We start from the raw sequence: 15,074 nt of genomic DNA on the forward strand, positions 1-15,074 counted from the left end.
CCCTGGTTTGCCGTCACCTGCACATCGTCTGCGCTGCTGCCCCGGACTACGATCGAGCCACCCCGGGCGATGGTGATGCTGTGGCCAGTTCGGCGCGGCGACTTCGGCGGCCTTCTGTATCCAGCTCACAACCCTCGGCGGCGGACAAAAGAGCCGGCGGTCACCGACAGCTACTGCGGCTCCCGCCAGCAGGGCGAGTCGGCGCGAGCGACGCTTGCTCGTACCGACTACTGCGTCGTCGTCTCCGGAGTCCTGGCCTGGGATCGTGCCGTCGAGGCTGCAAAGCCGCTGCTGTGACCGGCGGACGCCAGCGGTGCACCCAAGGACAATGTCGGCTCGCATGCTATGGACAGCGTGTAGACATTTCTTCGGCGCGATCACTGTTGCATGTACTATCTTGTTCGCGAAGCACGGGTTAATGTTAGACCGTGTCACATGTTTCGCCGGAATAGGAAGTGATTTAAGGTTGGGGGGATGTGGGGATGCGCGACCCTCGCGCCTCCCCTGATGTTTTTCCCGCATAGCGCGTCTCCTGTAGTGCGGCTTCGCCGCACACGCGGCGGTCCGAGTGGTACAGGCGCAGTGCGAGAGATGGCGCTAGTGTTGCGCGGCCGCGAGGTTACTTGGGCGCCGAAAGGAAGGCGCTCTGTCTCTTGGGGTTCCAGACAGCGAGCGGGACAGACGTGCTTGCACGTGCAGCAACCCTCTTCCCCGGCGGGTCGCCGAAGCAGCGCGGACATCCCGCGCGCGCGGCGACCGATGCATCTGCGAGACCGCATCGCGTGGCCGCCTTCGAACGCGCCACGATTCGCGTGACTATACACGCGAACGACCAGGCGTTGGGATCCAGCATGGGGCGAACATATTCGCTCGCTTCCGGTCGCGGTAAGTCGGACTTCTAGATTTGTCGCGCGCCCATCGGCATGTTTTGTGGATAGCAACTCGGCTAGCAGGCATTGATGTATGAAAGGTGCAATAAATGCCCTTGTGATTGTTCGCACTACTGTGTTGTCGTTCCTTTGTCCCAAGAGTACGGTGCGAGATATCCCGTATCAGACCCCACATCTATCAGACCCCACACGCTCCAATGAGATGCCGAGATGCCCCTTACGTCACGGAAAAATTAAAGCGTCCCCGAAAGAAGTCGACCAGTGATACGGCCTCAACAATTACTTCGCTGAGCGTCTTAGCAAGGTCACTTTGCGAGAAGCCATTTACCACCCATTCCGCACGTTCTGGGCACACCACTGCGTCCTCAAAGAGTTCAAAGCCTTCGCTCAGTTCCTCTCACAGACTGTGAAAAAAGGAGAAACTTCTTGAAGTAGCACTGAAACTGTCCAGCCATACATAGATTACAGTTTTCAAATCGCGACCTCTGACCGCAGAATACCTACCAAAGGACTCTTGCGGTGCGAGTCTTATCCTGAGCTTGTTGCGTGAGACATTCCGCACATTCTGGGTACATGGTGGCGTCTTCGGAATGTTCGACGCCTTTATATACCAAGGCACTTCTGACAGAGACGGCACTTGGTAAAGTCATCTTGAGACTGACCAGTTTTTGTTGACAGCGATGAAACCATACGGCTCCAATTTCTCTATCTACGAGTCTTGGGGGCACGTCGCAGAATACCTTCCGCACATTCCAGACACATGACACCGTCGCTAAACAGTTCGAAGCGTTCGTAACCCAAATTACTCTGACATGGAGAAGTTGGTAAGGTGACAGTGAGGCTGGCCACAAACCAGTTCAAGTTTTACCGAGAGCATGAGGTGCATAAGCACTTTCTGGACAAATGACTGCATCTTCTCAGCGTTCGAAGCTTTCATAGTCCAGATGCCTCTGACGTATACGGGTAGCACTAGGCGAAGCAACATTGAGAAGGCCAAGTTGTAGTTCCCAGCGTTCTCCCGCACCCCAGTCCCAGGAGTGCGGTTCCGACAATAGAGACTTTTAGCTTGTGCGCTATTCCGGTAAACGGGAGCAGTTTGGGCGGATTACCGGATGGTCGGGGCGTAAACGTGAGCGGTGAAGCCGCCTGGTGTTGCAGAGCTGAACCAGACAAACGCATAGCTAAAACTATATCCATATCCTGCTTCGCCACTCGTGCAAATTTTTGGCAGCGGCGTAATTGTGAACGCGATTACGCCACTGTCGAAAATTTACGCCAGCAGCTAAGCAGAATATAGTAATTAGCTCTGTGTTTGTGTGGTTGAGCTTTGCGCCACCAGTCTGGCCGCTCACCTTGACGCTCCCGCTAAACCGGAAAACCGCCCGCGCTCGCCCGAATACCGGACACGCTAAATGTCTCTAACTACTCCACTGCAAGCCTCAGCAAAAGCGCGTTGTGAAGGGTCATGAGTGTCCTGGCCTTCACAGCCCACGTGCCTCTGACGTAGGCAGCGCTTAGGTAAAATGCCACTGCGACTGGCCAGTTCTAGATCACAGCGCTCAAACCGTGACCCTAGTGCCGGCACTCGAGGTACTGGCAATCGGAGTGCTTTCATGAGCGTCCCCGGCGCTCGAGCAGCTGCTGCACTCTCCCTCGCTATCGCTCGTCGACTCTTCGTCGCCGGAACTGTCGCTAGGGTCGCTAGCGTCGAGGCCCCTGGGAGTCTCGCAGCCGCCCTTCGGGGCCTCGTAGCGTCCGTTGCTCAGCGGAAAAGGAGGAGGCGGAGGCGGAAGCAGTAGACCGGAAGTCAGAGGTTTGGTCACATCCGGCGGTTCGGAAGCCGCGGTCGCCGCGCTTGTCGCCGGGATCCTGACCAGGTAAGGCGCTGCCGGATGGGCGGCCTTGGTGGTTTGCCGGCCCGGCTGTGGAGCGCCGTGCCTCGCAGTTCGCAGGTGGCGCATCCTTCGCCAGGCCTCGGGAATGCCTGCAACAAAATTTCGGGACCTCTTAAAAAGCCTCGTCTGATTCCGGTAGCGTAAGTATACAAAACAACCTTGGTGCAAAACCGAACGCTTTGATTACATAAAAAAAAACGCGGCAAGTTTTTGCTTGCCAAGGACGAGGAGGAGGAGGAGATTTCAATGAAGAGAAAGGAGGAGAGGTCGGCCTGGAGACCGTGACTCTATCCTGCTACTCCTCACTGGGGTTTACCGGAAACGACGCAGAAGCCAATATACATGACAAGGACCGTATTTTGCAGCTCTCATTTCACTTTCCATTGTTGTTGTTTTTCTTCCCGTGTGTCGCGCTAAGTGACCAAACAAAATGACTGCTGCGGCGTGGCGTAATCCGAAACAATGACTGGTGCCGAAGAGAATGGAAAATGAAGCGTATCGTTAGAAAAGAAGCAACACCGTGGCGTGAAGGCAAAATGAGCGCACTCGCATGGTCCTGGGATCTGCGTCATATCCGCTTGCCACTGGGTGTCCACCCAGTCTACTAAGGCGATGTTTAAAGCTTGACAATTAAAGAACTAGGCGAACTATAGCAGCCCCGCGACTTTGGCGAGATTACCTGGATGGTAGATACCGGTCGTTTATAACCGTTTCAGCAGAAGTTAAATTTCCTTGGCCTTAAAACATTTCGTCGCTCGCTCCCCTTCTTCTTCACTCGGTACTCAACTCGCGAAAAGTATACCTTCGAGCGCACTCACTCTTGCTGGAGATGGACGGGGCGTCGCACCGGCGCACCACCAGCAAGACGGCGGCCACGGCGAGCAGCATGCCGGCCAGGGCGCCGAACACGATGCCTACGATGACGCCCGCGCTTGCACCGGCCGAAGCCTGCGCCCGGGCGCCCACCAGGCCTTTGAGCTGGAGCCTGCGCGCACGGTGACGCGGCAGTTATTGCAGGGCAAGAACTTGGTTGATTCCTCCGCTGTTGTCGACAGACGGGAAAGGTTGACCGACTGATTGGCTGACTTGACTGACCGACCGATTGACTCGGTGATTAGAAACGCGTCCACTTGGTTGATTCCTCCGCTATATTTTTTTTATCGTAGTGCGAAGTGACACGGACAGAGACTGGAAGCAGACAGGACGAGCGCTACTAGTCTCTGTCCGTGTCACTTCGCGCTTACAATCCAAGACCATGTTAAAGTACCAAATCGCCCAACTTTCTATCCTTTTGCATTGCATTCCTCCGCTATTGTCGGGAGACGGGAAAGGTTGACTGACTGATTGGCTGACTTGATTGACCGACAGATTAACTCAGTGATTAGAAACTCGTCCACTTGGTTGATTCCTCCGCTATTGTCGGGAGACGGGGAACGTTGAATCGACTGATTGGCCGACTTGCCGATTGACTAACTGAGCGGCTGACTTGATTGACCGTAGAAGGATTGACCGGCCAATTGACTCGGCGATTGGTTAGCCGACCGTCTGGTTCTACCGATAACTGACTGACTCGCCGAGCAGCTGGCTGACTGATTTGCTGACTGTCTGACTAGATGAGTTAATATCTGACTGCTTGTATAACTAATTGGCTCTATTGCTAGATTTCGTTAGCCGACTGATTGGCTGACCGGCAATAAGATTGGCTGATTGACCAAATCGTTGTAGTACTGAGTCTTCATGATAGACTGGGTGGCTGATTGTTTGACTGGTTGACTCGCTATCTCGCAGGTTACCTTGACCGACCGACCGACCGACCGACCGACTGACTGATTGATTGATGCGCACAGCGACGGATGAGTAACATGCCGATTTCATTATTTCTACACACTTGTCGTTATACGTCGATTACATGGCAGCATAGAAATGGCTGTTTGACCGATAGATAGGTCGATAAGAGTGCGTTCAACGCCCCGCGGAGGTGTACCTGCGCAGCATGTCGAAGTACGACTGGACCATGGACTCGAGTCCTAGGAAAAAGTCGCAGTTGGCGAAGTGGCCTCGGCTCTCCAGGTAGATCTGGTCAGCCACTTCTTGCGGAAACACGTCCGACACCGCCGGTCCCACCAGGGTGTGTGACTGCGCATTCGTTATAGTAGATAGAGATATGAATGAATGAATGAATGAGTGAATGAACGAATGAATGAATGAATGAATGAATGAATGAATGAATGAATGAATGAATGAATGAATGAATGAATGAATGAATGAATGAATGAATGAATGAATGAATGTGTGGTTTTTATTGGCGCAAGGGCCAGGTACGGCCAAAGAGCGCCATGCAGGTGGTAATGATTTCGCAGTGGAGTGATGGGTTCTACGGAGTTGATGCGACGTGGATGTAAAGGGGCCTAAAATATAGTCTAGATAGAGATAGATAATTCAATTGAAATAAGGCAGAGAGGTCGGCCTGAGTTAAGTTCGTTACAGTAACGACCGGAAGTGTCCAGTTGTAGTAAGCAAAAATAATTAAAAAGTTTCAAAATGAAAAACAGCGCACACAAAAGGGAAAAAAATGTATCAAAGGATCCTCACTCAAACGACCACGTCACTGTATCAGCGTAATTACTGTGAATAGCCATTCGAAATAAGAATTCGGACTTACAGGCATAGTATCCCCGCCCGTTCTTCAAAAGAGCCTGATATAGGCCGAAAAATCTACAATAAACACTCGCAATATTTAACAAAGTCCGCCGGACGGCACTCTGAGTGCTTGTTTGTCACTCGCCTTGTCCAGTATTTTGCGCTCTTTCGTTCAAAGATGCCGCCGGACGGGCATTCTTGTTCCCTTATCTCTGGCTACGGTGCACAGTTCCGGGCAGCTCCCGAGCCCGTCTTCTCCGGCTTCATGCAGTGTGCTTCTGACGTCACATGTAGGCGGCTGTGCAGGCGCTACCCGTTGCGGACGTGCGAATGAACGTGCGCGTTCGACCCATCTTTTTGTTTTCCTAGCGCCTAATTAATGTCGGCTGAGAAATGTGCAACACAAAGATAACAAAGGCTAGCCTTTAGCCCGATGAGTGTTGTTAAAAGAGTGCTCGTATCCTCTCAAAAAGAAATACCGTCACCATCATCATCGTTAACGTAAGGCAACATTCCCTCACGGAGACGTCATGACATAGTCATTCGGGCCGCCCGTACTTGCTTATCCATTACCAGGTTCCTATTATTCTTCGAAGTGCAGAAGACGCCGGGAACGCGTACAATTGCTATTAATTGCAACGATTGAGCCTGTCCAGGTGGCCAAATCGAAACGCGCCAAGCGTCTCAAGGCGCTTGGCGCGTTTGCCCGCGATAAATTCATAATGGCGTTTCATTCGCTTGTCGATACATGCGTCCGTGGCCTAATGGTTTCAATATCAGGCTTCTGTGCTAGAGTCCCTGCGTTGGAATCCTGCCGTCGGGCAATTTTAATGATGCTTGTTCAATTATTTATTGCGCAATATACTGTCGAAAATGACGCGTACAACACAAAGATAACAAAAGCTAGCCTTTAGCCCGATGAGTGTTGTTAAAAGAATGCTCATGTCCTCTCAAAAAAATTGGAGGACGCTTAAGCTTCGCCTTCAAGAGTGGAACGCGATAGCGTTCCCGTCGACCCGCCACGGGGTGTAAGACAATGGGCTACGGCACAGAGACTACGCGCCCCGCATCGGACGCGGTGAGCGTCGAGCAACGCAGCGTTCGGCGCGGCAACGAAAGGTGCGCCTGAGCAAGCGACCCACGCCTGAGCCTTAGAAACAGCTCATTTCTAAGGCAACACCGCATTCACCAGAGGCGCTGTTGTACCGCTTTCAAGCATCGAACTCGTGGCTGAGTGGTAGTGTCTCCGTCTCACACTCCGGAGACCCTGGTTCGATTCCCACCCAGTCCATCTTGCAAGTTGTTTTTTATTCATGAAATGCCTGCTGGGATTTATCGCTCACGGCCAACGCCGCCGACACCGACGCCGACGACACCGGCTTTTCTGCGACACGAGCTCCTTAACGCTATCGCGTTAAAAGAAATACCGTCACCACCATCATCGTTAACGTAAGGCAGCATTCCCTCACGGAGACGTCATGACGTAGTTGTTCGGCCGCCCGTACTTGCTTATCCTTGGTCGAGATGAGCAGCAGTATGTCGTCGTCGCAGTTGCCCAGATTCCACTGCTTGCGCAGCGTCTCCGCGAAGATGCGCACGGCTTCCGAGATCGGCTGGCTGCGATAGAGGTTGACTGATCAGTCGATCGATCGATGCAATAACGTATTGACTGATTCATCGATTGGCTGTTTGTCTGATGTACAAATTATATGACCAGTCCAATCGAATGACTGATTGGCTGATGAAATGTTCGACGCACATGTTCATCGACAGGTTCTTTGATTTATCGATTGACTGACTGGCTGACAGATCGAATGATTTTCTGTTGAAGTACAGAATGACTGATTATTTAGCAGGTCGATCAGTCATTCTTATTAACTTATTATTATTAACTTAACTTATTTATTGATAAATTGATTGTCTGTTCGAGTACAGGGTGATTTATTCCGGCTGTTTGAGCCCACATAGATTTATTCGTCAACCGAATGACAGATTGCATAATCTATTGATTGTGTTGTGTTTATATTAGCTTAATGAGTGGGCAATCCGATCTATCTATCTATCTATCTATCTATCTATCTATCTATCTATCTATCTATCTATCTATCTATCTATCTATCTATCTATCTATCTATCTATCTGTGGGAGTGCGCTCACTTTTTCGGCCGGTTAATGTGCTCCACGATGGCAACGCCCAGTGTTATGCCCCTGGCGTGCGCCTTCCCGCACGTTGGGCAGATGCAGAGGGTCTCGTTTCTGATGCGTTCGATGATCGCGTCCAGGGCGTCCGCTGCGAACGGCAATGAGGTAGCACACGTTGCACGGGTTGGCTCAAGTAATCACCGCAGTGTAGAACGGATTCAACCCTTCGAACACGATCGGAAGAGACTCGCGTAAAGCGTCACATCAGCAACAACATTTGTTGAGAAGGCTGAAGAAAAAATGTATGCGTTACACTTCGTTAGCTTTAATTAGGCGTTCCCTCAGTCGGTCATATGCCCTACGTCGTACATTTTACTGTCCACATGTATTCACTAAGGTTTGCAGCGTGAATACACGTATAGGTACATTTACACAATATCCCGGCGACTCTTCATTGAATGGGGTGCTGGTTTGGACGAGTGGGTAGCATTCCGTGATGGAAGGTTTTTGCGCCCAAAAGAGAGCACGAAGACAGGGGACTCTACAATCAAAAGCACACACATTTAACTGAATTTTATTGGCGAAAGGGCGAGGTTTTATGCGCAGACGATGTGTGACGTGCATCCGATTGGTAAAAACGTGAAATCTTTAAACAAACAAAGTGTAATGTGAAAGCGGTGACGCGTGAAACGGTGGCACCGCCTTCTGTAGTTCATGCGCAAAAGGCTGTACAATTACCAATGAAGCTTTGCAGTTCTGTAGACCTTACCTTGTAGTCTTTAGACCTGTAGTCTGTAGACCTGTAGTCTGTAGACCTGTAGCCTGTAGACCTGAACTGTAGACCTCAACTGTAGACCTGAACTGTAGACCTGAACTGTAGACCTGAACTGTAGACCTGAACTGTAGACCTGAACTGTAGACCTGAACTGTAGACCTCAACTGTAGACCTCAACTGTAGACCTCAACTGTAGACCTGTAGACCTGTAGTCTGTAGACCTGTAGTCTGTAGACCTGTAGTCTGTAGACCTGTAGTCTGTAGACCTTGTAGTCTTACTGCCGACGCAAGTTATGAGAGAACGACCGGCCCAACAACGCGTACTCGCCTTGCTTCTTGTTGATGACCCGGTCCGGGTCGCACACGAACGACGGCCGGTAGCGGTTGCAGTACCGCGGCTGGGTGATCGGGTGCGGGTACTCGTCGACGCGCCAGTACCAGCGCGACTCCGGGTCGTCCTCCTCGGCGCTGCACCAGCTGTCCGCCGACACCGCCACCATGGGGTCGCACGACCACAGCATGGCCGCCAGCAAGATGGCCGCCGCCGCCCTCCCTCCACGATGGCTGCGGTCCAACATGGCGGCCGCTGACCGCACCGCAGACGCCGGCAAACGGTTGGCGATACACGATCGGTCCTGGTGCGCGCGCACCGTTCCGGTCAGCCGAGTTGGAGACACTCCGTCCCTGTCTGACCCGTCGTGGCACCGACTGGACCCCGGGTTTGTAAACGGCCTTCCGACGACCTCGTCATGATGACAGCCTTCCGTGTCGAGGTCATCGGCCACGATGCGTTGGTGTGGCTACACCCGCGGGACAACCAAGCTGCTGCCGATTAGTGGAAGCACGGAGTGTGTCTGTCAATGATAGGGAGAAATTCGTTAATTTACACTGATATCCCATAACACTGCAATGGTTACGCAGCAGAGTACGAACGAGTACAAGAAAACACTAACAAAGCGTGTGGTCGGGCAAATTCTTCCTAAATGGTTCGTGCAGCAACTGCCGAAAGTTGCCGCCTAGAAGTTTTCCGCCACAGCTCAACAGTAAACGAAGAAATGAAAAAAAGAAAGGAATAACTTGTAGCAATCTAAAGCAATGAAGCAATGAGTGAATGGCTTGAAGGAGTGTCGCTCGCAAATGGCATACTTTGCCCCTTCACTATTGACAGTGGGGGGGGGGGGGGGGCAAATGTCCTTCATAACCACGCGTAATGACATCATGGGCATTGCAAGGTGCTCGTGGCAAGCCCTAAATAACATACCTGAGATACGCATGTTTTATTTTTTGGGGGTCACATATCTGCCCCTTCCAGTCCCTACAACTAAAAGATAAGAAAAGCTGTGCACATGATACATTGTCTTTGTCGCACAACAGCTTAAATTCAGTGTTTTGGCGAGTTCAATGCCAAAAACAAGTGTTAATGCAAGATAAGCATATTTTATGTACATGTGTACCTATCCAAAACTTAGAAAGATCAGCTACTAGGTCTCCCATGTAGCAGTAAGGAAAATTTAACCTGCTTTTTGAGCAGAAAAACGTGGCAGTGAATGCCATGCTATCTGTGGTGCCGGTTGACCTACATATATACCTAGATATACCTATTACATGGAGGTGAAAAACAGATGGGCTCCTCTGGGGGCTGCATGAGCAGGGTAATATGTCATGTTGGATATAGCCAAAGACCAGAAATGAAATCTTCGAAGTAGCTGCTCGGAGAAGCCTCTCGAAGTACTTCCTCTGACCACAGCTGAGCAAAGCAAGAAGGTTCGCCACAAAAAGTACACAGAGTTGAACAGGGTGAAGTATGCGTACTGTGGCATACTTTAACAGCACAAAGATAAGCATGCAAAAAAGAATCGACGGGTGAGCGTTTCTTTCCGCTCAAGTCAGTGTTCGTTGTGGATTCGTGTTCCTACAGCTGAGCAGTCTCCATTCTTGCATCAGTCTCTGAGGCCGTCACCTCATAAAGATGTTTTTGCCATTTCAATACTTGCTTATAAGGCCACGACGTTCATTTATCACAGCTACCTCAGAAAGTGGAACGGCAATACACGTAAGACCACAAACAGAGTCGAACAGGTCATGTGATGGCGTTGCACACGCAAGATAAAGCTTATCAGTTCTGCAGAATGCCGCAAGGTGGAGGAAGTATTCATGAAAGATAAAACTGTCATCCACCGGAGTATCGTCGTCATCATCATCATCATCATCATCATCATCATCATCAGCCTGGCTACGCCCACTGTAGGGCAAAGGCCTCTCCCATGCTTCTCCAACTACCCCGGTCATGTGCTAATTGTGGCCATGTTGTCCCTGCAAACTTCTTAATTTCATCCGCCCACCTAACCTTCTGCCGCCCCCTTCTACGCTTCCCTTCTCTTGGAATCCAGTCCGTAACCCTTAATGACCTTCGGTTATCTTCCCTCCTCATTATGTGTCCTGCCCATGCCCATTTCTTTTTCTTGATTTCAACTAAGATGTCATTAACTCGCATTTGTCCCCTCACCCAATCTGCTCTTTTCTTATCCCTTGACGTTACACCATCATTCTTTCCATAGCTCGTTGCGTCGTCCTCAATTTAAGTAGAACCTTTTTCGTAAGCCTCCAGGTTTCTGCCCCGTACGTGAGTACTGGTAAGACACAGCTGTTATACACTTTTCTCTTGAGGGATAATGGCAACCTGCTGTTCATGATCTGAGAATGCCTGCCAAACGCACCCCAGCCCATGCTTATTCTTCTGATTATTTCAGTCTCATGATCCGGATCCGCGGTCACTACCTGCCCTAAGTAGATGTATTCCCTTACCACTTCCAGTGTCTCACTACCTATCGCAAACTGCTGTTCTCTTCTGAGACTGTTAAACATGACTTTAGTTTTCTGCAGATTAATTTTTGGACTCACTCTTTTGCTTTGCCTCTCCAGGTCCGTGAGCATGCATTGCAATTGGTCCCCTGAGTTGTTAAGCAAGGCAATATCATCAGCGAATCGCAAGTTAATTACTAAGGTATTTTCCATTAACTCCTATCCCAATTCTTCACTATCCAAACCGGAGTGTAGCACGAAGCTGCAAAGGAAACCTATTACGGGTTTCTCAGAAATAGCGCTTCACAGTTGAAAAAAAAATTCGTCCTGGTCTTGGTCCTGGTCCAGGATGTTACCTTTCACGCAAAATAAGGAAGCAAGAATTTAATTTTTTGACGAAAGAAAGCAAACAGTACAAATTATATGTGGGTACAATTTACCGTTCAAGCACCGAAGAAACATTAGTAAGAAAAACAAAACGCGGTTATCTACTAAGCCTGTCACTATTTAGAAAACGTTCACGAATGTATTAAAATTGACAGAGGCGTTTGTAGATCGAGGCAGCCATGAACAACAACTGCTGCATAATAGTGGCAACATTCTTTTCGCTCCTACATCGGCCGATGCCGGATCGTCATTTTCGCCTCGCGATGCTGAGGGATAAACGATGTCAATGCTATTATGTGATTATGAAGAAGTATTTCAGGTGTGGGAAACACTGATGGCACGTCACCTGATTCTGTTACCGATTAGCTGCTGGAATCTCCGCTTCGGTCGATGCAGAGTCCCCGAGACCGCATGCAAGTGCATCACAATTCAAATACGGATGTTTCCGCACTCGTAAATGCATACGTCCGATTTGGTACAGCATGTTGCGCAATCCAAACTAATGTTCAAAGCTGCAGTCAGATACTTCTACAAAGTACCCCATTAGCGCGATACGGCAAAGCATCCGTACCATGAAAGTATAAGGATGGACAATGCTAACTGAACAGCAGGTGAATCGATTAAAGATTATGGGGTTTTACATGCGAAAACCACTTTCTGATTATGAGGCACGCCATAGTGGGGGACTCCGGAAATTTCGAATACTTAGGGTTCTTTAACGTGCACCTAAATCTAAGTACACGGGTGTTTTCGCCCCCATCGAAATGCGGCCGCCGTGGCCGGGATTCGATCCCGCGACCTCGTGCTCAGCAGCCCAATACCGTAGCCACTGAGCAACCACGGCGGGTTCGCAGGTGAATCGATGCACGAGCAAAGCCTTGCGTACAAACTGATTTATCGGATCTCAGCGTGGAGTGCGGTGCGTTAAAATGCATCACATCAAACTATTTCAGGCTTAAGTTAATTCTGAGAGACAAAAATTCAGAACTCCAAGACCAACTTTGGGCCGTCCAGCGAGCCAAGGAAGCCACACAGGAGCAGCAGCTCCCAGTGGCCATCTAGGCGGCCCCAGGCCCGGGCCTCTCAATCGCCGGATTCCAAATAAAGTTATCGCATCGCTTCGCAAAAATTTTCAAGGTCCGGCTAAGCTGAGATGAAACTTTTGAAGGCGGTATGGACAGACCGTAACCAGAGAAATCATGAATACGGTTGTGCTTTTTAGATTCATCGTATTGTATCAGTCAGTAGCAGTGTGGTTGTCTGTGAAGTTCAAATTCTTTTTTTTTAAGCGTATTTCACTTTCTTGTTTTTTTTTCACAAATGTACTTTCTTGTTCAAAATTATTGGTTGCAGAGCTTTCGAATTTTGTGAAAAGAGAGATAATGATACACTATACGTGTGCAACTTGAACGGTGTAGATACCTCAAATGCTTAAGTCAAACAATTTCCTTTCTTTCTTTTACACTGTGCAACGGCCATTATGACATGCTGTTTATTTGTTTACTAAACTTCCATTATCCTGCGGATATTCATGCAAGTTCCAAAGTTGCACGAAGCCCTTACTCAAACGTTCACAAAACCTAGTTTACATACACCAAGCATACTTTCAGAAAAAGGCACAAAAGTGTCCTAACAATACGCCCTGAGAAAAATGCAACTAAGTCAGTGTATTAGTGTCAGAATGTTGCATTTATCAAAACATTACAGGATGTTAGATATGGAGCTGTTTCCTGCGCCTGCTTCGAGTTCCCCAGGACCACATCGAATCGCAGCACATTCCAGAGGAGCGCTCGAGCAAACAAGTTCACGTGCAAACAAGTTCGTAAGCCGCCGGTAGCTATTCTCTGCTTGACTCTTCCAGAAAGCGAGGGGATAGTACGGCACTGTTGCAAGTAAATTGGGTGCCAAACCAAGACGGCGGTAATGCGCCGTGACAGCCGGACGTGCCGGGAAGGCCCAAGCCTACCCCTCTTCGCCTTTGAAGAAGGCATTTGCCACCACTGCGGAGCCGTACCACCGGGAGCAGGTGGGCCCTCGAACAATGGAGCATGAGCGCCCCCCCTTCTCCTCCTTTGAAGAAGCGCATTGCAAGTCTGCGAGACAAGACCGCAGAGAGCCTCCGGGTGTGACAACGCGATACGGGCGCCAACCATTGGCTGAAAATGGCGTCATCTGAGCGGACTCTCCCATTGGTCGAACATGACGCGACTTCCAGTCCTCGAAGGGTTTAAGAGAAGCATTCCGGAGAGACCGGAGCATTCCCTGATTGACCTCTCTCGAACTTCTTGCCGCGGGCCGCAGCGTCCGAGTTGCTGCCGGCCCGTAATGACTGTACGACTGTTACTTGACTCTCACCTCTCTGTATATAATGTAAAATAAACCTCCCAAGTTTGGTTTTCATCTCCGACGTCCGTCCCTCAACCCCTACAAGGATTACAGGCTTTTCCGTGGTCAACATTTACTACCTACGAAACACAAAGCTTCTTAAAGGTGTCTTGAAACGTCTACAGACGGCTATAGACGTCTTGTTCTAGGATAAGACTAAAAATAGAATATTTTCTAAACATAACATAAGCGCCTGAAATATACTAGTATATATCCCATCTGCGGTAACAACTTACTACTGGTGTCATCAGACTCTACTTCGCTAAACGCATTCAGAACGTCTAACTCAAGAGCATTTTTAGACGTTTTTGTCTAAAATGCCTCGCGGAATGTTAACAGTACGGTGACCGTCGGCGCTAACGAACACAGGACGTAACAGACGAAACGGCCTCATTTGAAGCCCCATTATAAACTGGCTTCAATGCTGAATAATTTCACACCAGAACTTTTAACAATCAAGGGTGTGTTATCATTTTAAACTCGGGGCGCGCGCTCGACGCCTCGAAACCATTCTTCCATGGCGCAGCAGGTTCTGACAGCAGGAGCGAAACGCCGGTGTCTTGTAATTACGAACAGTGATCACAGCGATCGCAGTGAATCGCAGGGGTGTCACAGGGCTAGCCACCACACTGCAGCGATCGCTCCGGCGGTAGCCAAGTAGACAGACTCTCCATTTGTCAAACATGACATGACTCACTGTTTGCCTCGATCGTACTATCCCCTTTTCATGTTTTGTTAGGAGGTCCCCCCCGACAGTTGTTACTTCGGGACCTCCGAATGTGTACTTATACCCATCTTGTATTTGTTTTGTCAAAAATAAATATTGATTGATTGATTGATCTCGTTCCGTACCGCAAACACTGGGAAGCAAGAAGCTTGAAGAAAAAAGAATCGCTGACGATTGTGATACTCCTTAATGCGAAATTTTAGCGCTGCTCTATGCGTGTTTTCGTTTCACGATATATTGGCTGGCGCGGCCAATATCAGTCTCGTGGGGCACGCTGCAAATGGCGCGAAGCGTTGCAAAACAACTAACACTCAAGCCCATCGATAGCGGCGAGTACAGACGGCGGTCATCGAAAATCCGATGTGCGGTTCACCCGCCGTGGTTGCTCAGTGGCTATGGTGTTGGGCTGCTGAGCACGAGGTCGCGGGATC

At 49.8% G+C, this 15,074-nt stretch overlaps 1 protein-coding gene across 3 annotated transcripts in view; it reads right to left on the minus strand.

The window, feature by feature from the left end:
• Positions 1–1,066: 1,066 nt before the first annotated feature.
• Positions 1,067–15,074, minus strand: part of LOC135920111 (uncharacterized) — a 35,567-nt gene continuing 21,559 nt past the window's right edge. For all 3 annotated transcript variants that reach the window (XM_070524181.1, XM_070524179.1, XM_070524180.1), the window contains exons 2-7: positions 8,671–9,196; positions 7,583–7,715; positions 6,931–7,042; positions 4,770–4,921; positions 3,604–3,770; positions 1,067–2,874 (exon numbers count right to left, since the gene is read on the minus strand). In XM_070524181.1, the coding sequence (XP_070380282.1) occupies positions 2,450–2,874; positions 3,604–3,770; positions 4,770–4,921; positions 6,931–7,042; positions 7,583–7,715; positions 8,671–8,920 (1,239 nt within the window). In that variant the 5' untranslated portion in view covers positions 8,921–9,196 and the 3' untranslated portion in view covers positions 1,067–2,449. The remainder of the gene's footprint in view (positions 2,875–3,603; positions 3,771–4,769; positions 4,922–6,930; positions 7,043–7,582; positions 7,716–8,670; positions 9,197–15,074) is intronic.

The sequence above is a fragment of the Dermacentor albipictus genome, chromosome 8, assembly GCF_038994185.2.
Source record: "Dermacentor albipictus isolate Rhodes 1998 colony chromosome 8, USDA_Dalb.pri_finalv2, whole genome shotgun sequence".
In the NCBI taxonomy this organism is placed as follows: domain Eukaryota; kingdom Metazoa; phylum Arthropoda; class Arachnida; order Ixodida; family Ixodidae; genus Dermacentor; species Dermacentor albipictus.